The sequence below is a fragment of the Rhinopithecus bieti genome, unplaced genomic scaffold, assembly GCF_001698545.2.
Source record: "Rhinopithecus bieti isolate Rb0 unplaced genomic scaffold, ASM169854v2 scaffold_11161, whole genome shotgun sequence".
Lineage (NCBI taxonomy): Eukaryota > Metazoa > Chordata > Mammalia > Primates > Cercopithecidae > Rhinopithecus > Rhinopithecus bieti.
This window is the reverse complement of record NW_016806937.1, coordinates 650,213-674,997: the sequence shown is the minus strand read 5'-3', so window position 1 is coordinate 674,997 and position 24,785 is coordinate 650,213. Positions and strand designations below refer to the sequence as shown.

The following is a 24,785-nucleotide window of genomic DNA, read 5'->3' as shown; positions in this document are numbered from 1 at the left end:
TATGTCAAGAAAGAAGTGTCTCCCTCCAAGGGTGGTGGTGATTAAATGAGTTAGGATGTGGCTGGGCATTGTGGCTCATGCCTGTAATTGCAGCACTTTGGGAGGCTGCAGGAGGAGGATCATTTGAGCCAGGAGTTTGAGGTTACAGTGAGCTATGATCACACCACTGTGCTCCAGCCTGGATGACAGAGTGAGACGTTGTCTAAAAAAAAAAAAAAAAAAAAAAAAGAGTATGTGTAGTCCTGGCACAGAGAAGATGCTCAATAAATATGAGAACTGGGATTAAATAATGGGCCTAAATCTCAGCTAGTGGCTGATGGAGGAGGCATCTGAACCCGGGTGTGATATGGTTAAGGGTCAAAGGCTTACCTGCTATGTAGTGCTGTCTCCCTAGAGCCCACCAGCTCTCAACTCCTCTCCCACCTTCAAGGCCTAGATCCTTGGAAGTCTCAGCTCTTACTGATGTGAGGATGACACGGGTCTCCTCGGAAGAACCAATGATTCCTGGTGAGTCGTGGGAGGCAGAGAAGATTATTGGACATTTGGCAGAAGAGGGTCAGCCCTGGGCCTTTCTCCTCGGAGGAAAGCCTGTAAGTCCCCTGCCCTGATCAGTGCTTGGCAGGGAGGATGGGGGATTCCCTATCTCTCTAGGGATATCCTAAACTCAAGTACCCTCATTATGATACGTGATCTGATGGAAGCACAGGGGAAGTGTGGCTGCCTCCTAAGGGTGGAAATAGCAGTGAGGGAGGCTGTCAAACATGATCTGCTGGAGTGGTGATGTCCAACCTGAGTCTTCAAGGATGGGGGCAAGTTATGAAGGGAGGGGAAGGACATTCTGGGCAGAGGGCACAATGTGAGCAGAGAGGCTAGACATGGCATCTGAGAAGGATCAAGTCTGAAGAAAGAAGAAGCATAAGATGAGGCTGCAGCAGTCAACAGTGGTCAGAATTTGGAAATCTTTGTGTAATCTGCTGAAGTGCTTGGACTCTTTTTGATTGAAAATAGGGAGCCAAGGAAGAGTTATAGAGGAAGTAACAATGGTAAAGTTTTGTCAGGTGTACATAGGATTGTAGGATTATTGTATGGTTATCCCATTTTACAATCCTACGTAGGATTGTAGGATTATTGTATAATCATATATTATTATACATTATATATATAATCATACAATAACCCTATGTAGGGTTGTAGAATTGTTGTATGATTAAGTGAGATGATACATATAAAGTTCTTAGAATGGCACCTAAAAAATGCTCAGTAAGGCCAGGCGCAGTGGCTCATGCCTGTAGTCCCAGCTCTTTGGGAGGCTGAGGCGGGCGGATCATGAGGTCAGGAGATGGAGACCATCCTGGCTAATGCGGTGAAACTCCGTCTCTACTAAAAATACAAAAAAGTAGCCAGGCGAGGTGGCGGGCGCCTGTAGTCCCAGCTGCTCGGGAGGCTGAGACAGGAGAATGGCCTGAACCCGGGAGGCACAATCATGCCACTTCACTCCAGCCTGGGTGACAGAGCTAGACTCCGTCTCAACAACAATAACAAAAATGCTCAGTAAATGTTAATGATGTTGATGCTGATGACTGTAATGTCCTATTAGGAAGAGAAACCACAAAGTTAGAGGCCACCAAGGCAGTCCATACAGTAAGTAAGGCGTGGCCAGGTAAACAGAGGCCAAGACCAGCCTTACATAGAAGTCCAGGACTTGTCTACCTGCTGGAGTAAAACCCAAGCTTCTTGGTCTGGCTCAAAAGCACTAGGTGACCTGGCCCCTTCTCATACATTAGGCTCCAGCCACATTATTTTCTTTCTGGTCTTCAAACATGTCCAAACTGGTCCTGTGCCCTTGCTGTTCCCTCTGTCTAGACTGCCCGTCCCTCACATTTTTGAATGGCTGCCACTTACTTGTCACAAAGTTCTTGGTTCAAATGTTACTTCCTCTAAGAGACCTTCTTGAGCCCTAGAACATCAGCCTTCTCGCCAGATGAAATGATCTTACTTATTTTCATGTTTAGGGTCTGTTGCTGCCTATCCCCTAAGGCATGTAAACTCCATAAGGGTATGAATTATATCTTTCTTGTTCACTGCTGTATCCCTAGGTCCTTGAACACCATCTAGAACATGGATACCCTCCATAAATGTTTATCAGGAAAAAATAAAGGATCTGAAATGATGTCTATTAGAGAGTCATTCCTTTCAAGCTATTCCTGGGAGAGGTAGCTGATCAAGTTGTGATCCGCTAGTAACACAGCTGAGTGGATTCAGTGAAATGATGATTTTGTGTAGGTAGAATCTGGGGACTAAAGAGAAGAGACATCACAAAACAAAGTAAGTTCTAATGACCCAGGGTAATTTCCATGGCATGGCTGGTCAGGGAGCTGCTATAGGACTTGGGGTGTAGACAGGTGACAGAAGGGTGGGGGTGGAGATGAGGTAGAAAGAGGCTGGGTCTCAGAAGCATGGTCCATCAGAGGGGGACTGGAGGGTCACTGGCTCAGGTCTTACATTCCATCAAGATCTTTAAATTTAGGCTGGGAGTAGTGGCTTACACCTATAATTCTAGCACTTTGGGAGGCTGAAACTGGAGGATCACTTGAGGCCAGGAGTTCGAGCTGTGATAGCACCACTGCACTCCAGCCTGATTGACAGCGTGAGACCCTGTCTCTAAATAAAATAAAATAAAAATCAATTTTAAAAAGTAAAGATTACCAATCTTAGTCTTTTAACATTAGTATTTTGATATTATTTGCAAAAGAGGTTACAAATAGTCACAGACACACCAATAGGCTTGAAAAAAAAATGCTCATTCATATAATTGTAATTACAAAATGCAAGTATCAAGACTATTCCAGAACTCATCTTTCTTTTTTTTCTTTGAGATGGAGTCTCGCTCTGTCACCCAGGCTGGAGTGCAGTGGCATGATCTCGGCTCACTGCAACTTCCGCCTCCCGGGTTCAAGCGATTCTCCTGCCTCAGCCTCTGAAGTAGCTGGGACTACAGGTGCCCACGACCACATCCAGCAAATTTTTGTATTTTTAGTAGAGTCGGGGTTGCACCATGTTGGCCAGGCTGGTCTTGAACTCCTGACCTCAAGTGATCCACTCACCTTGGTCTCCCAAAGTGCTAGGATTACAGGCGTGAACCACTGCCCTCGGCCCAGAAATCATCTTTCAAGACCTGTCTGCAGCATCTGACACAGTTGTTTTCCTCCTCCTGGCCACCCTCTCTTTGAGCTTCCAGGACACTATACTCTCCTGATTGTACTTCCTTGCTGGCTACTCCAAGTCTCCTCTAGCGGTCCTTGCTCATCTCATCATCCACCCCAGATTGTCCATTTCCAGAAGGCAGCAGAGTGAGCCCCGGTCCTCACCTGAAGTTTCTCTGTAGGAACACCCTCCCTCGAGGCTGGCTTCCTCACTTCCTAATAGTCCTTGCCTGAATGTCACTTTCTCAGAGAGGTCTCTTTCCTACCACCCTACTTAACATTGCATTCCCTCCAACCCTCTCTCCCCTTTTCCTTCCCTTAATTTCCTCTCTAGTGCTCACTACCAAATTACATGCATTTCTTGTTTAGTGTTTGTCTCCCCTGATTAGTACAGGAAAGCGGAGGTTTGTCTTTTGTTTGCTATTTATTACCTAGAACAGTGTTCGATACACAATAGGCCCTCAAGGAAATTTTGTTGGTCACTTCTCAGTTTTGCAGGTTTGCACTTAAAAATACATAGGGAGCCTTACCAGGAGCCCTAAACATAACGTGAGTCTAAGGATTGGTATGGTTTTCCTCCACACAACGGCTAAAGAAAGGGACAGAGCCGACACTCAAGAAATAATTCTTGAATTAATGACTCTCTGGAGTTGGGTAGCATTGTGTGAAGTTTGCAGGGTGCAGTTTGGTTGTGGCGCTAGAAGGGGAAGCCTCGGGGCTGAGCCTGTAGGCTCATCAGTGGAGTTCAACTCAGAGGGATAAATCGCCGCAGTGGGAATCAACTGCATCCGCAGCCCAGCAGGGGTTCCACCGCGCAGCCGCAAAAGGCGCCGCGGTTCTACCGCACAGCCGCAGAAGGAGCGGACGGGTCTGCGCAGCCGCAGGAGCAGCAGGCGGTACGTGGACGGATTCGTCCCGGGCTGTCTCGCGTCAGGCGTGAGGCGGCTGGGGCCGGGCCGGTAGTGTCCCTGCACTCCTCAGCTGGCCGCGTGAAGCCGGCTGCGCTGCGCTGGCCTTGAGCCTCCAGCCCTCCTCCCCTAAGCCGCCGCCATCATGCTGCTGCCTGTGTTCACCCTGAAACTGCGCCACAAAATCAGCCCCCGCATGGTGGCCATAGGGCGCTACGACGGGACTCACCCGTGCCTGGCGGCCGCCACCCAAGCGGGCAAGGTAACCGCTCCCACCCGCAGGGAGCCCGGGCCCCGGTGAACCCCGGGACCTCCGCCTGCAGCGCGCCCGGGACCCCGCCCCCCTCCGGCCCCGCCCCCAGCCCGTGTTGCCCGGCAACTGATCCGCTAGCGCCTTGTAGCTCCATCTTGCAGAGGACGGTGGGGTCTTAGAGGAAGAACTTTTCCGAGAAGTTGACGTTTTCTTGTCGTCAGGCGAGGTCGGGGTCCCTGGACATAGGGAGCTTAGAAAATAGACGTCTCCGGAGGGAAGGGGCTTGGTTCGGGTTCCAGTAATAACCGACCCCAGATTCAAGCCAAGGGCCTCTGCTTGTCACTTGGAACTCAGAATTCCTCCCACTCTCTCACGCTGCTGCTGCTGCTGCTTCTTTCTTTCTCTCTCTCTCTCTCTCTCTCTCTCTCTCTCTCTCTCTCCTTCCTTCCTTCCTTCCTTCCTTCCTTCCTTCCTTCCTTCCTTCTTCCTCTTCCTTCTTCTTTCTTCTTCTCTCTTTCTTTCTTTCTTCTTTCTTCTTCTTTCTTCCTTCTTTCTTCTTCTTTCCTCCTCCTCCTTTTTTTTTTTCTCTCTTTTTTTTTTTTTTTTTTTTTTTTTTTTCTTCCTTTTTTTTTTTTCTTTCCCCCCCCCCCTTTTTTTTTTTTTTTTTTTGAGACGGAGTCTTGCTCTGTCGCCCAGGCTGGAGTGCAGTGGTGCGATCTCGGATCACTGCAGCCTCCGTCTCCCGGGTTTATGCAATTCTGCCTCGGCCTCCTGACTATCTGAGATTACAGGCGCCCACCACCACGCCCGGCTATTTTTTGTATTTTCAGTAGAGACAGGATTTCACCATGTTGGCCAGGCTGGTCTCGAACTCCTGACCTCAAGTGATCTACCTGCCTCGGCCTCCCAAAGTGGTAGGATTGCAGGCGTGAACCACTGCACCCAGCCTCTCACACTGCTCCTTTACCGAACAACAACGACAAAAGAATGCAATACAAAACTTAACTTACATAAATTGCACTTTGATCCTTGCCCATGTACATTCAGTTCTTTCCCCATAATTTATTCACTAAGTATTAGGTGCTTACTATGTGCGATTACTGGGCAAGGTGTGAGAGTCAAAGAGATAAAAGAGACATGATCATTTAACATTCACCAGACTTCTACTGAACACCTGTATAGATTTTGGAGACTCGGATGTAAAAGGAGTCCCTACTTTCAGAAAGCTTATAGTCCAGAAGTTAACAGACAAGGCAAATCAGAGCCCTGTATATTTGACAGAGGCATGCCCAAAATACATGGAATGTAGTGACAAGGCTAATAACATAACAGGCACAGAACTTTATTACATGAGTCATCTCAGCATCATTGCTACAAGGCCAAGGGCAGCAGCATGGCATAGGTATGGTGTTTCTTGGCTCCAGTATCTACTAATTTCATGACCTTGGGCAAGGCACTTAATAATAGTACCTAATACGTGGAATCATGAGCTTTAAAGTTAATACATGTAAAGCGCTTGACATACAGGAAGTGGTCACTAATTGTTACCTGTTATTTTCTTTTTATGATTCTCACTTTATTGACTAGAAATTGCAGTTGAGAGAGGTTCAACACAGTGCTTGGGGCCACTCAACTAGAAAGTGTGGAATGTAGTCAGAGTGCATGTTGTCTGACCCAGTGTGGATTTAATAAGTTAGCATTTGTGTAACAATTTATAGTTTTTAGGACCCTTCCACGTATGTTGTATGTTATATGTCTTGGGATATGGAAGTAAAAAGGAAGGCTTCATTTTCATCAAGTAGTATAACAGAGTTAAGCTATTAATATGGGATCTGGCACATCATGATGTTAGTTATTGTTACAGTTAGAAGCCACTGACAGGCTGGGTGCAGTGGCTCATGCCTGTAATACCAGCATTTTGGGAGGCTGAGGCGGGCAGATCACCTGAGGTCAGGAGTTCGAGACCAGCCTGGCATGGTGAAACCCTGTCTCTACTAAAAATACAAAAATTAGCCAGGTGTTGTGGGTGCCTGTAATTCCAGCTACTTGAGGGTTGAGGCAGGAGAATCACTTGAACGTGGGAGGTGGAGGTTGCAGTGAGCCGAGATCACACCATTGCACTTCAGCCTGGGCAACAGAATGAGACTCGGTCTCAAAAAAAGAAAAAGCACTGACAAACGCCAAAAAGAACTTCATGTTGGTTGTGCTGTAGGTGCATAGCAGATACATAAATGGGCTGAAAATATCCCATTGATACTAACTCAGCCCCTAATTTGAGGGCTTGCTATGTGCTGAGCAGTGTTCTTACCCCTACAGGTGTATTGGAGAATGTGACAGACAAGTTTTGCCCCCTTGAAGCTTACATTTGAGAGGGGGAACCAGGCAGTTAACCGAATATGCAAGTGTTTTCGTAGAAGAATAAGGGATTCAGTGTGATGGGTGCTTGCTGTTTTAGACAGGTGGTCAGTTGGCCTCTAATAACATTTGATGAGAGGTTTGAAGGAACTAAGGAAGCAAGCTCTGCAGATTTGTGGGATAAGTGCCTTGCAGGCAAAGGGATCTGCAGGTGCAAGGGCCTTGAGCTGGAGATACGCGTGGTGTGTTTCAGCAGCACAAGGAAGCGACAGGCTAGAAGGCAATGAGGGTTGCCATGAGGTAACCACAAGCCAGATCATATAGGAACCTGAATGCCATGGCAAAGACCTTGGTTTTTATGCTGAGTAAGTTGGGAAGTCCCTGAGGGTTTTGATAAAGTGGGTGTTGGAATTTGCTTTATGTTTTAGATAAAGGCTAACTGGCTGGTATGTGGAGAACAGATGTTCTGTGACGGGATGCAAGAAAGTAAGTATCGGAGTAGAAGCAGGGAGATGAGGCAGAGGTCCTTAGGGCAGCCCTTAGATAGGGTGTGACCTGGAGTGGAATGCAGGAATGCTTGATTCTAGGGCTGTTGTCGAAAATGGCCAATAAATAAATAAATAAAATAAAATAAAATAAAATAAATGAGGTCCTTTGTCCTGTGTAATTGGGTAGATACTTTGTGTTCAGCCCTATAAACAAATCTAAAAAGTTCTGACCTGATCTTTTATCTTGAGACCTTAAAAATAATTAGTATTTTATGACTCAATGCCATGAATATATTCTCTTAAAAGCAATTAAAACATTTCAGCTAGGGTTAAAGCCTGCATCTCTAGAAACAGGACTTGATCATTACATCTGGGACCCTGTTGTGAACATGGAGCTGACTCTGGGTCTTAGCAAGGATATATATATACATATATATATATATATACACACACACACACATACATATATATATGTATATATATATATATTTTTTGAGACAGAGTCTTGCTCTGTCACCCAGGCTGGAGTGCAGTGGTGCAATCTCAGCTCACTGCAAGCTCTGCCTCCCGGATTCACACCATTCTTCTGCCTCAACCTCCCGAGTAGCTGGGACTACAGGTGCCCACCACCACGCCTGGCTGATTTTTTATATTTTTAGTAGAGACGGGGTTTCACCATATTAGCCAGGATGGTCTTGATCTCCTAACCTCGTGATCCGCCTGCCTCGGCTTCCCATAGTGCTGACGTTACAGGCGTGAGCCACCGCGCCCGGCAGCAAGGATATTTTTAAAAGGAGTCTCTGTCCGTGCATGGTGGCTTAACGCCTGCAATCCGAGTACTTTGGGAGGCCGAGATGGGCAGATCAACTGAAGTCAGGAGGTCGAGACCAACCTGGCCAACTGAAACTCGTCTCTACTAAAAATACAAAAATTAGTTGGGCGTAGTGGTGCACCCCTGTAATCCCAGCTACTCGGGAGGCTGAGGCAGGAGAATTGCTGAGACCCGGGAGGCAGAGGTTGCAGTGAGCTAAGATTGTGCCACTGTACTCCAGCCTGGGCAACAGAGCAAGACTCTGTCTCAAAAAACATATAAATAAATAAAAGGAATCTCTTGCAGGGTGGACATTAGAGTTTTCCTCTGGGGACATTTTTTCTCTCACGGTAATGCTTAGGCGTCCGTTGAATTTACATTGTTTGCAGCACCTCCTCAGCTAGAACAGATGTGTGAACTTCAGCCAGTCCTTTGGAAACCCTGGGAGTGGTCCTTTTATGTGACTGAGGTTGGCTTTCTTTCCTTGCCTGAAGGGACAGACTTGTTTCCCTGTGGACTCTCTGGGTGCAGAGAACAGCAGGAGTGAACTGGGGGAAAGTCTGATTCCTGAGACCTTTGTTGCTCTTGATAAAAATTGCAAACTCTTTCCATTCCAGTAAGAATGTATATGGAGCCTGTAAGCTATTTCCTCTCCTGTTCTTAGCATATTAGATTTCTGGAAAACTCTGTAAGAATTGGTTTGTTCAGAACTGTTATAAAAGGAAGTGTGACGTGGTGGTGGCTGGAGCTCAGGGTCTGGAGCACACCAGGCTCTTGTCTTAGCCCTGTCACCAGTCTCGAGACCTTGGCAAAGGGCCTTAACTCTTCCGACCTCATCTGGAAATCAAGGGTTGGTGTCAGGTTCAAATGCGGTTAACATTGACCAAAGCATGTTGTCAAGTGTTACACAGACGGAACATGAAGGCAGTGTTCAGTGGCTGCACATCTTTTCTATGTTTTTAGTCAATTCTTTTGAAAATTATTTTTTGTTGAATAGGCTGCCTTGGGTAGGTATTAATTTAAAATTCTGTTTGGATTTATGTGAAAGAGATAAAATACTCATGTAAATTTTACACATTTTAGAAATAGAAGGGGCTAGAGGGACCCCCTAGTCCAGTGTTTTTCATCCCCCCAACCCTTTTTTTCATGTTGCCCACCTTGGAACTTTTTTAGACCGTGAAGATTTCCCCAGTGAAATTCTGATACCTCAGATATACTGTATATCTCTTTTTGTACTGTGGTCCTGCGAAGGGCTACACGATTCCTGTGTCGCAAACCCATTTACTTGTCCTGGGAGTGATCGCGCCCCTCTTGAGAATGCATTTTCTAGTCCAAACCTCCTTTTTACAGATGAAGTTTAGGAAGGTTGAACAATTTATGCAGACACTCAGATTATATTTATGATAGTTGAAACTGTTGAATTTATTATCTTTGGGCTAATTACTTAGTTCTGCGTCACTGGTATAAATTATGAAAGTCTTCAAGATACTTGATTTGCATGACTTGGTTTAAGTTTGTGAAACAGGTTTACTAACTAGCAGAGCATTTTAAGGTCTGGGAAATGAATTCATTAGGTGCTCGGATGAAAGATAATAAAGGTAGTGTTTATTCTGTTTTCCATGATCTTCTTGGTGTGTGGCAATCGCATTGAAGGTGGTAGCAGCTTATTCTAGGTTGATCAGGAAAAGGCTGGCTTCTAAGAGTGCTTTGACATCCTGCTGGTGGGTAGCATGTAAGCTGGCCTGGTAAGCAGTGACTAGATCTTGTTCATTACCCTGTTCCTTACAAGGCTAAGAACCACTGGATTTCCATGATTCATAATGACTGAAAGTTGTCCATGCATTGAACTATGTACTAGTGTTTTAAGTTTCATAGGAGATTAAAGTGACTTCTTGTTAATGTGGATGTGTTAGTAACCTGGTTCTTTTTTTGAAAAAATGTATAACAATAATTTTTTATATTTTAAGGGAATGTAATTATTTTGTTTCAGGTTTTTATTCATAATCCTCATACACGGAACCAGCATGTCAGGGCATCCAGGGTCTTCCAGAGCCCCCTGGAATCTGATGTTTCTCTTCTTAACATTAACCAGGCAGTCAGCTGCCTGACTGCAGGTGTATTGAACCCTGAGCTTGGCTATGATGCCCTTTTAGTGGGGACACAGACTAATCTTCTGGCTTATGATGTCTGCAATAATTCGGATTTGTTCTACAGAGAGGCAAGTATGACCTTTATAACCATAAAATTGTCATTACTCATTAATGTCCATTTTTTATGCTTAGAAGAGATCAGATCATTTATTTTGGTATGTTGATTATGTGACTGTTATAGTGTACATAAACAACATGGAGATTTTGCTATTAACATCTGCTTTATGTATTCGGAACTTACTTATTTGGTTATGGTTGCTAATTACTTGGTGACACTCGAGCTTATCTCTATGAGGTGTATCTGTGATACTACCATCTGTCAAGATCTCCTGTTGAGAATTCAACGAAGAGCTGGGAAACCAGTAGACAGGTCTCCTGGTGGACTCACATTCAAGTTTAGTGCAATAGTTTGTAGGAGAAGCCCTTACTGTAGCCTACCACCTACAGGCTGCTGCAACTTTAATACCCAAGCAATTCATGTTTATTACAGAAAAGATAAGGAAGTAAAAAGTAAAAGAAATTACATCTGTTTTTTCATCTAAAAATAACACTTCACACTTGAATTTTTGAACTGAGATTTTTTACCAAGCATATATGAATACATTTTGTAGTAAAATTGGATCATATATACATGTAGCCTTTTACTTGTTTTTACCCTAAAGCAGCTTTATTAAGATATGATTCACATGTACAACTAACCTACTTAAAGTATACAATTCAGTGGTTTTTAGTGTATCCAGAGAGCTGTACAACCATCACCATCATCAAGTTTCAACCTTCTTATTACCCCCAAAAGAAAACCCATATGCTTTAGTATCACCCCCCATTTTTCTTTAACCTCCTAACCTTAGGCAACCAGTTATCTATTTTCTGTCTCTAGAAGTTTGCATATTCTAGACATTTCATAAATAATGGAATTATATAATATGTAATCATTTGTGAGTGGCTTTTTTCTTAGCATAATATTTTCAAGGTTGATCCACGTTGTAGCATGTGTCAATAATTCATTTTTATGGCTCAATAATATTCCATTGTATGTATATACCACATTTTATTCATCCATTTATCAGTTAATGGACATTCCACTCCCTGGCTATTATGTGTGGCTCTTTCATTCAATAATATGTTGTGAACATCTTTATATGAAGTTACTATATACCCGTTATGTCATTCTTATTGGTTCTATAGTATTTCTTTTTTTTTTTTTTTTTGAGACGGAGTCTTGCTCTGTCTCCCAGGCTGGAGTGCAGTGGCCGGATCTCAGCTCACGGCAAGCTCCGCCTCCCGGGTTTACGCCATTCTCCTGCCTTAGCCTCCCGGGTAGCTGGGACTACAGGCATCGCCACGTCGCCCGGCTAGTTTTTTGTAGTTTTTAGTAGAGACGGGGTTTCACCGTGTTAGCCAGGATGGTCTCGATCTCCTGACCTCGTGATCCGCCCATCTTGGCCTCCCAAAGTGCTGGGATTACAGGCTTGAGCCACCGCGCCTGGCCGGTTCTATAGTATTTCATTGTGTTAATATAATTTGTTTAACCATTCCATGTTGTTGAACATTTATGTTATTTCCATTGTTTCTCTATTATAGTTCATAGTGTAATAACTGTATATCTTTGACCACTTCCCTAATTATTTCCTGAGGATAAGTTCCTGAAAATGCAGATGGTTTTCTTTCTTTTTGTTTTTGTTTTTTGAGACGGAGTCTTGCTCTGTCACCCAGGCTGGAGTGCAGTGTCATGATCATGGCTTACTGCAGCCTTGACCTCACGGGCTCGAGCAATTCTCCCACCTCAGCCTTCTGAGTAGCTGGGACTACAGGTGTGTACTACCACGCCCAGCTAATTGTTTATTTTTTAGAGAGATGGGGTCTCACTGTGTTGGCCAGGCTGGTCTCAAACTCCTGGGCTAAAGCAGTCTTCCTGCCTCAGCTTCCCAAAGTGTTATAATTATAGATGTGAGCCACTGCATTTGACTGGTTTTCTTCTTTTTTTTGTTGACGTAAAATGTACATACATGAAAATTGCACAGACCTTATGTGTACAGTTCAATGAGTTTGGATCCCTGTAACCAATACCCCAATAAAATTGTAGAACATTTTCATCACCTCAGAAAATGTTGTTGTGCCCCATTCCAGTCAGTTTCTATCTCCGATAGACATTCACCATTCTGACTTCTATCGGCTTAGATTAGCTTTTCCTGTTGTTGAACTCCATACAAATGGAATCATACAGAACGTATTCTATGGTGTCTGGCTTCTTTCACTTGTTGTTACATATAAAAGTAGTCTTTTGTTGTTGTTGCTAAGTAACAAAAATAGTATATTCCATTGTGTGAACATACTATGGTTTGTTTATCCACTCTCTCGGTGATAAACAAGTGGATGGACATTTGGGTTGTTTCAGTTTTTAACAACCATTTTCATATAAGACTTTTGTTTTAATAAGACTTTTGTATAAGACTTTTTGTGGATATATGTTTTAATTTATCTTGGGTAAATACCCAGGAGTGGAATTGCTGGACTGTATGGTTTATAAGAACTTTATGACACTGCCCAACTGTTTTTGCAAAGTTATTATATTACTTTACACTCCTGTCTGCAGTGTAGGAGAGTTCCAGTTGCACCACATCCTTTGTCAACATTTGTTGTTGCCAGTCTTTAATTTTAGCCATTTTGGAAGGTGTGAAGTGATATCTTACTGTGGTTTCATTTTGCATTTCCCTGATAATCATTGATGCGGAGCGCCTTTTCTTGTGCTTATTGTCCATTTATGTGTCTTCTGTGAAGTGTCTTATGTCTTTTGCCTATTTTTTATTGGTAGTTTGTCTCTGTATTATTGATTTGTAGACATTTCTTGGATATACTGGATACAAGCTCTTTATCAGATTTATATATACTAAATATTTTCTCCCAGTCTGTGGCTTGTTCCATTAGGCATGTGTCTTTTGATGAGCAAAAGTTTTTCATTTTTATGAAGTCCAGCTTATCACATTTTTTCTTTAGTGGTTAGGACCTTTTCTGCCCTTTGCCTATTTTAAGGTCACGTTGTTTTTGTTCAGAATTGAAATTGAGTTTAGGACTGTATTAGTCAGGGTTCTCCAGAGAAACAGAACCACTAGGATATGTACATATTAGAGGGGGAAATATTTATTTTCAGGAATTGGCTTATACAGTTGTGGAGACTGGCAAGTCAAAAATCTGCGTAGTGGTCCAGCAGGCTGGAGACCTAGGAGAGAATTGATGTTGAAGCTCAAGTACAAAGGCTGTCTGCTGGTAGAATCCCTTCTTCCTTGGGGGAGGTCAGTCTCTTTTCTATTAAGTCCTTCAATACTTGATAGAAAGTACTTACTGGAAAGTATTGAAGGACTTACTAGTAAAGTAGATTATTATCCATAATGTGTGTGGGCCAATTAATGTGTGAGGCCCACCCACATTATGGATAATAATCTGCTTTACTCAAAATCTAATCAATTTACTCAAAATTTGGCCCAATTAATGTGTGCAGCTCTAGAATAATGTTTGACCAGATATCTGAGTACCATGGCCTAGCCAAGTTGACACATAAATTAACATTACAAGGACTCAGCTTTACAATTGCCTAGTCAAAGACTTTTTTAAAAATGAGATTTTTGATAGATATTGGTAAATTCCTCCCTAGAAAGATTACCATTTTCCACACCCCCCTCAATGATGATCATGCCTGTTTCATTACACCCTAACTGGTAGTGAATATTATTATTCTTTTTCATTGCTAATCCAAAAAGTGGAAAATGATATACTGTGAGAAAGAACATTTTTCATGTTTGTTGAGTGTATTTCATCTCTAATATTTCCTGTTTATTTTTTTGGTTGAGGTGTTTACCATTTTTGTATTTATTTGCCTTTTATTAACCTTTTCTTATATTAACTTTTGTCTTATATATTGCAAAGGTTTTTTCCCACCTCATTGTTTACCTTTTAACTTTATTATTTCTTTGGCCATTTAACAGTTTTAATTTCTAATGAAATCTTTTCTTTCCTATATAGCCAATCTTTATAGTTTTCCTACTTAAAGATTATATAAGTAACAGTTATTTTCCTGTACCATAAACAGTGTTTACAAAGATTTCCTTGAGTCTTTCAAAAATAAATTAACTTATGTAATTTATTCAAGAAGTCTAAAATATTTATTTTGGATGGTGGGACCATGGGTGTTTTATTATTCTTTGTACTTTTAGTAGAAAGAATAGTAAAGTTAAAAAGAGTAGTAAAGAACTGGATTACAAGTATTAAAAAGGTTTCCATCCAAAACGGTTAAAATAAATTACCAAGTTTGGGTGCTTAAAGGCGTAAGTCTTGATTCTCCGGAGAATTTGCCCTCTGAAACCTGTGGTCCCAGAGGGCCCACAGAGTACTGTAGCTGTGTTTTGTAGTGGCTTAGTGTGAAAGCCAAGGCTCTGATTTACCCTGTATCTGTGCTCATCCTTGCAAAAGCCACAGGGTTAGGTCTCTGTGGACAGCCCTGGCTGCCCTCTCAGGAGACCATCTGGCTTCTCACAAATGATGACAGAGGAATTTGGGTGTCCAAATAAAAATACGGATATACATTACCTTCAGTGTGCCTGCAGATTATTGTGTCTAAGATAATGTGTCCTTTTACTTTTCTTAGGTAGCAGATGGGGCAAATGCCATTGTGCTGGGAACGTTGGGAGACATTTCTTCCCCTCTTGCGATTATTGGTGGCAATTGTGCTCTGCAGGGTTTTAATCATGAAGGAAGAGATCTCTTTTGGACGGTATGAAGAAGAAAACATTCTTTTTGGTACCCTTAAGCATTTTTACTTTTAATGTTCTTCTTTTTTTAACCACCAACTCCACTGAGTAATTAAAATATAGAACAATATTTATAATTCTGTGCATTAAAAAAGGATATGAATAATTTGAATAGCATTCATTCGTGTTTTGTGTAATCCTCTCCTTCATGTAGCTAATATATTTGGAGTAAATGGAAAAATGATGGCATGCTAATGGTTTGGGGTTTTATTTTCAGGTTACTGGAGACAATGTTAATTCCTTGGCCTTGTGTGACTTTGATGGTGATGGAAAGAAAGAGGTACGTGGGGGAGGAGATACCTCTCTTGTGTGTTCAGCCAAATAAATTTTGCAGTGACAGTGACATTGGTGCTCTGTTGCCTAAATGATCAGAAGTTGGCCTCATTCATCTTTCTCTTCTCTTTTGAACAATAAATCACTTGTGCTTGTGTCATAAGTACAAAGATCAAAGCCACGGTGTTTCAGAGACACAGGAGAGGGGAGAGAGGGTAGAAGAGTTGGGATTTCAATTATATTCACAGTCTTATAAATTGCTCCTGATGCTTTGAAACCATATTGTATGTAGTTTTCAATTTTGGCCAACTTTTCTGAGGAATCTAAATGTTTTAAAGTTTGGCTTTTAGCCTTTGAAATTATGGTTACCCTAGAAATTAGCTTCTTGAGCAGTCAGTTGGTGTGAAGTGCTGTGTTGGGCACTGATTTGCCCCTCTCTTGTCCATGGACACTGGGCTCTGGTGTTTGAACAGGGCTTCCATCTGTAGGCAGAGAAAGTTGCTGATCCAGGGAACATTTTCAGGTACTCTGGGAAATAACGTATTCTGGCAAGATGTGCAGCTCCCATGGCAGGATAAAAGCTGCTGTAGCCCCTGTTTCTTCACTGACTGAATCTGCTGATCCTCCCATTAGAGGGAGCATTTCTGAGCATCAGACTATTAGGAGGTTGTCAATCTTGGGTGGCAGAAACAGCATGCAAAGTATTGTGCAATTTTTTTGTTTTGTTTATGGAAATTTTGTTGTTTTCGCTTACTCACCTAAACACGTATGGTATTTCCCCTTCAGCTTCTTGTTGGATCTGAGGATTTTGATATCCGAGTTTTTAAGGAAGATGAGATTGTGGCAGAAATGACAGAAACAGAGGTAAGAAGCGCCACCTCGAACTGTGGTAACCTTGGGCAAGCTAGATCAGCACCGTCAGATGAAACACCAAGTGAGAGTGCTGGGGTAGCTCCCAACCCAGGTGGTTTTTAGGATGAAAACTGGGGAGGTCAGACAGAGCTGTATGTTATGGAAAGAAAAGCAACAAAAATCCTAATTAAGATATGTTTTGAAAAGACTGATTAAATAGAGAAAAATTATTGAGTATAGTTAAATACATAAAGGCATTTCTTTTAATGAGTTAATACATGCAAATAATAATAATGGCAACCATTTATTATGTACCTATCGTATGCCAGGTTGTGCTGTAAGTACTTTATATGAAGTAACATATTGAATCCTTACAACAACCCTAATAGGAAGATAAATTATTATTATTTCCATAGATGAGGAAAATTATGTTCTGGTTTTTTGTTTGTTTGTTTGTTTTGAGACAGAGTTTTACTCCATCTCCCAGACTGCAGTGCAGTGGTGCGATCTTGGCTCACTGCAAGCTCCACCTCCCAAGTTCAAGCTATTCTCATGCCTCAGCCTCCTGAGTAGCTGGGACTACAGGCACGCACCACCATGCCTGGCTAATTTTTGTATTTTTAGTAGAGATGGGGTTTTGCCATGTTGGCCAGGCTGCTGTTGAACTCCTGACCTCAAGTGATCCGCCCATCTTGGCCTCCCAAAGTGCTGGGATTACAGGGGTGACCCACTGGGCCTGGCCTGGTGTTATATTTTTTGTTAAGTTACTCGTACATGGTCTTATCTATGAAGTGCTGTGGTCAGCATTTGAACCTTTATGCCTCTTCCTCCTCATTATGTGTATTGAATAGGGCTGAAGTGCACAAATGAGATGTTTATATTTTTTTCTTTATGCAAATTCAGTACTTCTTTGGCACATTTCTGTAGGTAAACTTAAAAATTAGGTGTTAGAGAACTTGTGATTAGAATCACTCATGTAACTGAACCTGAGATATTTCTTAAAGAGTTTAAACTTTATTTTTAAAAAGTGATGTTTAGGCCTGGTGCAGTGGCTGATGCCTGTAATCCCAGTGCTTTGGGAGGCCAGGGTGGGAGGATCACTTGAGGCTGGAGTTTGAGACCCGCCTGGGCAACATAACAAAACTCCATCTCTACAAAAAATATAAAAAATTAGCCAGAAGGTGATGGCACATGTCTGTAGTCCCAGCTGCTTGGGAGACTGAGGCAGGAGGATCCCTTGAGCCCAGGAGCTTGATGGAGGCTATAGTGAGCTATGATCGCGCCACTGCATTCCACCCAGGGCAACAGAATAAGACTCTGTCTCAAAAATAAAATAAAATTAAAAAAAAGTAACAGTATTAAGAGTTGGGAAAATAAAGACAAAATAAAGTAAAAGCAGTATCTAAAGATTACCTGTATCCTTTATGGTTTTGACATTCTTAGGATATTTATTTGCTGCTAGTTTTCCAGGATTGGGCAAGACTGAAACAGAAAAAAAAGTGTAAGATATTGTTAATTAAGGAATAAGAAGAGGATAAAGGAGCAATAGCTTGTGAACGTTGTAAATGGACAGAAAGAAACCAGTAAAAGAGAGTCTTAGAGATCAGAATGGTGAGATTCTGCAAAATTTAGTTATGTGGTATTTAGGAGTCTGTAGCAGAAAAGCTCGAGGGTGCTGGTCTCAAAACTGATCTTGGCAACTTGCCCTTAAATTACTTGCTTCATGTCACTCATAAAAGCTGTCTAAGAAGGTCAGACTTCTTTCCCCCAACTATAAAAGAAGACCAAAAGCAAAACCTACATATTGATGTACAGTGTTATCAATGATTTTAACTAATGTATCCTATGGCAAGAGTCATCAGTTTTTATTTAGTCCACTATACTTTTTATATATTCACAGTTATTATGATGTAAGATGATAGTTGTGGACAGAGAATAAACGAAGAGGAGAAATGGGTGCCAAAAGGAGCAGTCTGAGGATGTGTGTCTATACAGGGAGTCTGTTTTTTTTTCTTTCTTTTTTTAAAATTAAATTAAATTAAATTAAATTAAATTTTATTTGAGATGGAGTTTCACTCTTGTCGCCCAGGCTGGAGTGCAGTGGCATGATCTTGGCTCACTGCAACCTCTGCCTCCCAGGTTCAGGTGATTCTCCTGCCTCAGCCTCCTGAGTAGCTGGGATTACAGGCACCTGCCACCACGCCCAGCTAATTTTTGCATTTTTAGTAGAGATGGAGTTTTGCCATGTTGGCCAGACTGGTCTTGAACTCCTGACCTCAGGTGATCCATCCGCCTCTGCCTCCCAAAGTGTTGGGATTACAGGCATGAGCCACCATGCCCGGCCCAGGAGTCTGTTTTGTGTGTATGTGCTTAGGTGTGCTTTCTCCTTCATTAGATTCTCAAAGGGGTTTGCAACCTTCCCCGCCACTAAAAGAAAAAACAACTTGTGAATCCCTGTCTGATAGATGCTGTGTCCCGCATTCTCATATCCCTTTCATTCTAATTTGTGGTAAATCTTTCCTCCTTTGGTGGGAATCATTCAGATTTTGTTGGATTTTTACTGCTTGTTAATACTAGATGTGAGGCGACTGAATTCTTGAAACGCCTCTTTCCTAAGTCCTAGAAAAGAGTACAAGAACCTGGAATAGGGTTAGGGATTTGAGGAGACTTGTTGATCTTCTAGTTCACAAAAGGAAGAAACTGGTGAACTAAGGAAGCAGTAAAGGAGCTCAGGAATCTGGGGCTACATTTATGAAAATGGACTTCATAACATTGTTCATTTGCAGGGTCATTTTTCTGTTCTCTTTGTTAGGTTTTGCTCCTAGTTCAGATATCTTTTCCCAGATCAGCAAAATCATGATTCATTTGGCAGTTGAACAGTACAAAGTATTGTCAGAAGAATGCCTTGAGCTAAATAATTCTGGAATCCTACACAGCACTTTGTATTCATAGTTAAGTGGGTGGTTTTGTAGAAAAGCTGTAGGTGTAAAGGAAATTATATAACTATTCTCTGCTTTATACAATTTATTTCTTAGTATCTCTTGTATTAGGAGCAGAATTAGAAAGTAGATCTGCAGGATCATGGATATCATTAAGCTTTGGTTTTAACTTTAAAGTAAAATTTTGTTCAGTACCTAAAAGTTTATCCTTTTAAGGATGTCACATCCTCGAACAGTCCTATACATATTTCTGTATCATATATGCATTCTATATATTGTTACATACTACACAAATCCAGGTGCCTGTGTTTTTACTTTTCAAAGGATTATGTGTTCTTTCTTTTACCTCTAGCAAACAAGTTATGTCATAGAAAGAAAAGTATATACATGAAGTAAGATATTCAATTGTGAATTGTTACAAGTCTTTTAAAAATTGAGACTGTAGAATGTTATGTTAAGTAATAATTAAAGCCTCTTGGGTGAACATATATAATATCTATTGCATATGCATATTCTCTATCTTGTGTAGTTAGCTTATTTCTTCCTTAGTCCTTCAGTTTTCACGTGTTTTTTAAAAATAATTTTCTGAAACTTGCCACATAAGGTTGCTCTAAAACACCAAACTCTGTGAGTTTATTTAAATCTGATTATACAACTGTGAAGTAGATGACATGTATCGTAGAGAAGAGGAATACATTCCCCACTAATGGATTGGAAGCGCTTTTAAATCTAATTTTAACATAGTTGTAATAAGGAGTGTGAAGTCTTATAAAGCTGTACTTGACAGTAAACTGAGCCTTAATGAAAAGATGTTATGTTTTTATGGATTGTTTTGCAGGTAGTCACCTCTCTTTGTCCCATGTATGGCAGTCGATTTGGTTATGCCCTTTCCAATGGCATAGTTGGAGTTTATGACAAAACAGCCCGGTACTGGAGAATTAAAGTTAGTATAATTCAGCCTTTGATATTCAGGCACTTGATACTTACTGTGAGACTTCTGTGCTAATTATTGAAATTCTTTTCAGTCGAAAATCATGCCATGAGCATTCATGCTTTTGACCTTAATTCTGATGGAGTGAATGAACTGATAACTGGTTGGTCCAATGGGAAGGTAAGTTTGAATAGCAAAGTTCAGGTATAATTCAGAGTAATAATTGTCCAAGGTGTATTGGCTGTAGGACTTAGAACAGTAACATTGGGATGTAAACTTCAATTCGTTCCTTGGCGGTGTTTTCACATTTAGCTTAATAATCTCGACACATTATTCCTGCTATCATTGTCAAGAGCAGCAGAGTTGAGAGACGGTTAAGTCTCATAAGCGGTGTTTGGGGGGAATCTTCGGGGAGATTCTTTCTAAATCTCTTATTTGAAGTACTGAGAATCCATCAGCCAGATTGATTCTAGGTAGTAGAACAGGAAAAAAGAGTTTTAAGTAATTGTTTGAATAGCTCTTTTCTAATAAATCTTCAAAACTGCCTGACAACTTAGCACTAACGGGAAGAATCATGTTAGCATATTGTTTTCTGAGCTATAACTTTAAAATAAAATCTTTTTGCTTGCTTTCCTTTTTTAACTTTAAATCAGAATTTTTTACAGTCTTTTGGCAAGTCAGGATTGTCTTCTTAGAAGCTGCCTAGGTAGCTGCCAGATCTCCATGGATACCATTTGCCCTCGCTTTCTTGTCTGTCAGTGTTGGATTGCCTGAAGGGGATCAGCAAATTCTTACCTTTTCTTCTTTGATTTATCTTTACTTTTCTCTAGCACCTTTGTAAACATTCCTTTGGTGTTATGTGGAGAACAGATTCTAAAAAGCTATTCTGTTGATTTCTGCTTCTCCACTTAGTTTTGTCATTAGTATGGGTACTAAAAAATTATGAGACTGTATAGTTGCTCACTAAGAAATATGAAAGTCTGTGAAATGGATGTCTGAGTTGGTTTGGGCTGCTGTAACAAAATACCATAGGGTGGATGGCTTATAAACAACAGAAATTCATTTCTTATAGTTCTGGAGGCTGGGAAGCCCGCTGTCAAGGTGATAGATTCAGTGTCTGTTGAGGGACCACTTCCTCATAGACAGGAGCCTTACAGGGTGGAAGGGGCAAGGGATCTCTCTGGGCCTTCTTTTATAGGGCACTAATCCTGTTCATGGGGGCTCTGCCCTTATGACCTAATCACCTCCCACAGGCTCCACTTGCCAATACCATTCATTACCTTGGCTAATAGGATTCAACATAGGAATTTTGTGGGGGCACAAACATTCATATCATAGCAGTGGATCATATTTTGAGGGAATATAAATTTTTATGACTGACTTAAGAATTAGAAAACTACTAGACTTGAAAACTTATCAGGTTACCTCGAAATATAATTCTTGACCTAGATGTTTTTATAGTTAAATGCTTTTGAAATTTTAAGGACTTTCTATTATGCAATCTGTTCCTGAGCATGAAAAAGATAAGAAAATTATATAAGTGGAAAAACTGATTATCTACATTTAACAGAAATATGCAGAAAGGAAATATACAGATCCAACTTGTGAATACAGGTGTGAAAATACTAAATAAATGCTGCCAGCCAATTAACTTTGTCTTTTGTATGTCATTTGATGAATTGGAGGACCATCCTTTCCTTTCAGGGTAAAACCTCCCTGTTGGATTAAGCAAAAGATCAGAATATCCACAGAAATATTAATTTATAGTCCTGCTTCTTAGTTAGTAAATGAGTCTTCTTATTTGCTAAATATTGTGGAAATGCTGTGGTAGAAGCCATTAGGTAGCTAGGCTTTAACTACTAGAAAGATGCAAGTTCAGGTTAGTCTGAGTTAGAGGGCTACATTAATGTACTTTGGTAAAAATACAGGTCATTCGTTCTTTCACAGGCTTTAGCATTGATAATTTTCAGGCTTCCATGATGTTATTAATAGCATGGATACTTGACAGTGATATACTGTAGACAAGGGGTAGGCTGTAACTTAAATTACTTTATGTTTTTATTGCAAAGTTTTGCCCAGAAGATTGTTTATGAAAAGACAAAAATAGTGAGTAGCATTGGTCATCGAAATGATTGCTCTGCTAGATTTTCTGTAGCTAGCCTTTTGTTGATAATACCTGTGTCCTTGCCTGGAACATAATCATCTTGTTTTTTTTTTTGAGACGGAGTCTCACTCTGTCACCCAGGCTGGAGTGCAGTGGCACGATCTCAGCTCACTGCAACCTCCACCTCCTGGGTTCGAGCAATTCTCCTGCCTCAGCCTCCCAAGTAGCTGGGACTAAAAGTGCGTACCACCACACCCAGCTAATTTTTTGTATTTTTAGTACAGACGGGGTTTCACCGTGTTAGCCAGAATGGTCTCGATCTCCTGACCTCCTGATCTGCCTCTCTTGGCTTCACAAAGTGCTGGGATTACAGGCGTGTGCCACCGTGCCCGGCCTCATAATCATCAATCATTTAAAGTGATGGTCATTTATGACCACTTTTGAGATGCATTTGTTTCTGATCAGTCATTTCTTTATTTGTTCTCTCTCTTGGGAGTGGGAGACTTAGAGGATAGGAGAGCTCTCTAAAGATCTGAATGGTTTTTGTGTGGAAGAGGGACTCTTAACACGGTTGTTGGAAAAGGTTGTGTGGTGGAAGATTGGGCTAACTGTAGTTTTTGAACTTCAGATTCAACATACTTTACACACATATATAATAAAGATGCAATTTTTATATAGAGCTAACATTTATTACGTACTTCTGTGTGTCTGGCCCTGTTGATATACGTTAACTTCATTGGGCCTCATTATAACCCAATGAGGTATAGTACTGTTAATTTCTCCATGTTCTGGTTGTTGATTGCCAGATGAAAAGACCAAGCACAGAATGGTTAAGAAGCTTGCAAGATGCCTTGGATAGTATGTGGCAGAGCTAGATTCTGAACCCGAGCAGTTTGGCCATTAAGCCCATGCCGTTTTGCACTGTGCTGTGTGTACTGTATGTTCTGGCTCTTAGCAGACCCATTTCTTCAAATGAAGCATTGTGTGAAGGCCAATATGAAAAACAGCTTTTATTTAAAAAGAAGAAAACACAGCTGGTTGAGGCTCTTTAGGGTCCCTCTTGGCCCCAGCAGTCATATGTATCTCCTGAGAAGTCGTAGGGCTTCATAGAATATTCTTGAAAACTGCTAGACTAAATGACCTTTAAAGCTGATTTTATTTTAAATTGTGGTTTTAAATGTGTAGCATAAGCAACTTTTAAATTTGTATTTTATTTGTAGGTTGATGCTCGAAGTGACCGAAGTGGGGACGTCATCTTTAAGGACAGTTTTTCTTCTGCAATTGCCAGTGTGGTAGAGGGAGATTACCGGATGGATGGCCACATACAGTTAATCTGCTGCTCAGTGGATGGGGAAAGTAAATTGGGATGAGAAAAATGCTTAAAAAGTCACATTTTCCATTTGATTGGGTCAGAATGTCAGGAAATTTCACCAGAAGTACTCAGATCCTGCAGTTCTAATAAATTCACCAAAGTTGGGGAGAACTTAGGTTTTTGTTTTTAAGAGCAGGTAATTGATGACCTAAAAGTATACCTGGTTATACTTGGAGTTTCTTCCTTCTGTTCAGTCCGGGGCTATCTTCCTGGCACGGCTGAGATGAAGGGGAACCTCATGGACACCAGCGTAGAGCAGAACCTGATCCGAGAGCTGAGTCAGAAGAAGCAGAATCTGTTGCTGGAGCTCCGTAACTATGAGGAAAATGCCAAGGTAGGTCTTAATGTGACCAGGTAATGGAGGCTGAAATGTTGAGACTGACCGGGAGGATCAGCAAATGTGGAAGAATGACAGTGTCATTGCCAGGGTGTGGCCTTTTTTGCCAGTGTCACAATTGAGAGGGGATATATCCTTTGATCTTGAAATTTCACTTCCAGGTAGTTAAACTGTAGAAATGTTTTCCTGATTGTTCAAGGACATTTCCTGCAGCATTATTTATTTATAGCAGTGAAAGCAGCTGGAAGCAACTTAGGTGTTCGTCAGCAGTAGGGAGTATGTGCTGGAGAATCTTAAGCAGCTCAAAGAGTGAATACTTGGACTGATATGGAAGGATATCTGTCGTTTTACTAAGTGACAAAAGGCAAGAACAATATATATAGAATGTCTTTTATCTTTTCAAAACAAATAATTTAAAAATTGGCAATTGTAAAAACTGTGTGTGTGTACAGCAAACTGGCTGAAATGTTTCTTTAATTTGTCCTGTCATGCATTACTATATTTGAATTTGGTGTACCAATGGAATTTCTTTGCTTACTTTAGAAGAACAATACTTAAAAATGTAAAAGGCATGATGGGATACAATAGACCATAGCCATAGAAAGAGGCAAGAGTATTTTCCCACAGGGCCAGATAGAGCAAGGGAGCACTAATGAGGTGAGTTCTCTGAATTCTAAAGAATCAGATTACTATAATAATAAGGTTCTGGAGGCTCTGTCTTTTGAAGCTGAATAGCAATATTATTTAAAATTGATATTAGTTCAGTGTTTTGTTGACTGACTAGGAAATGGTTGGGGTGTTTTGCAGGCTGAATTGGCCAGTCCACTGAACGAGGCCGATGGGCATCGGGGCATAATCCCAGCCAATACCAGGCTCCACACCACGCTGTCAGTCAGCCTGGGGAGTGAGACCCAAACTGCTCATACAGAATTACGCATTTCTACTTCTAATGGTAAGACAGTACTCACAGTTGGTGTTTAGAGGCACCTGCACATCTTGGAGTC

The 24,785-nt window shown here is 41.3% G+C and overlaps 1 protein-coding gene and 1 long non-coding RNA gene across 2 annotated transcripts in view; one reads left to right on the top strand and one right to left on the bottom strand.

Moving 5' to 3' along the window:
• The first annotated feature begins 4,024 nt into the window (after positions 1-4,024).
• Positions 4,025-24,785, top strand: part of BBS2 (Bardet-Biedl syndrome 2) — a 37,597-nt gene continuing 16,836 nt past the window's right edge. Inside the window, 10 exon segments of the mRNA XM_017878776.1 lie at positions 4,025-4,373; positions 10,009-10,236; positions 14,811-14,936; positions 15,191-15,253; positions 16,033-16,110; positions 19,876-19,984; positions 20,063-20,148; positions 23,293-23,428; positions 23,639-23,778; positions 24,589-24,733. Of these exon segments, the coding sequence (XP_017734265.1) occupies positions 4,257-4,373; positions 10,009-10,236; positions 14,811-14,936; positions 15,191-15,253; positions 16,033-16,110; positions 19,876-19,984; positions 20,063-20,148; positions 23,293-23,428; positions 23,639-23,778; positions 24,589-24,733 (1,228 nt within the window). The 5' untranslated portion in view covers positions 4,025-4,256.
• Positions 16,124-23,686, bottom strand: LOC108533845 (uncharacterized). The gene is made up of 3 exons (XR_001886830.1): positions 23,605-23,686; positions 17,512-17,580; positions 16,124-16,248 (listed from the first exon to the last, which is right to left on the bottom strand). It is a non-coding gene; the product is annotated as an uncharacterized LOC108533845 (long non-coding RNA).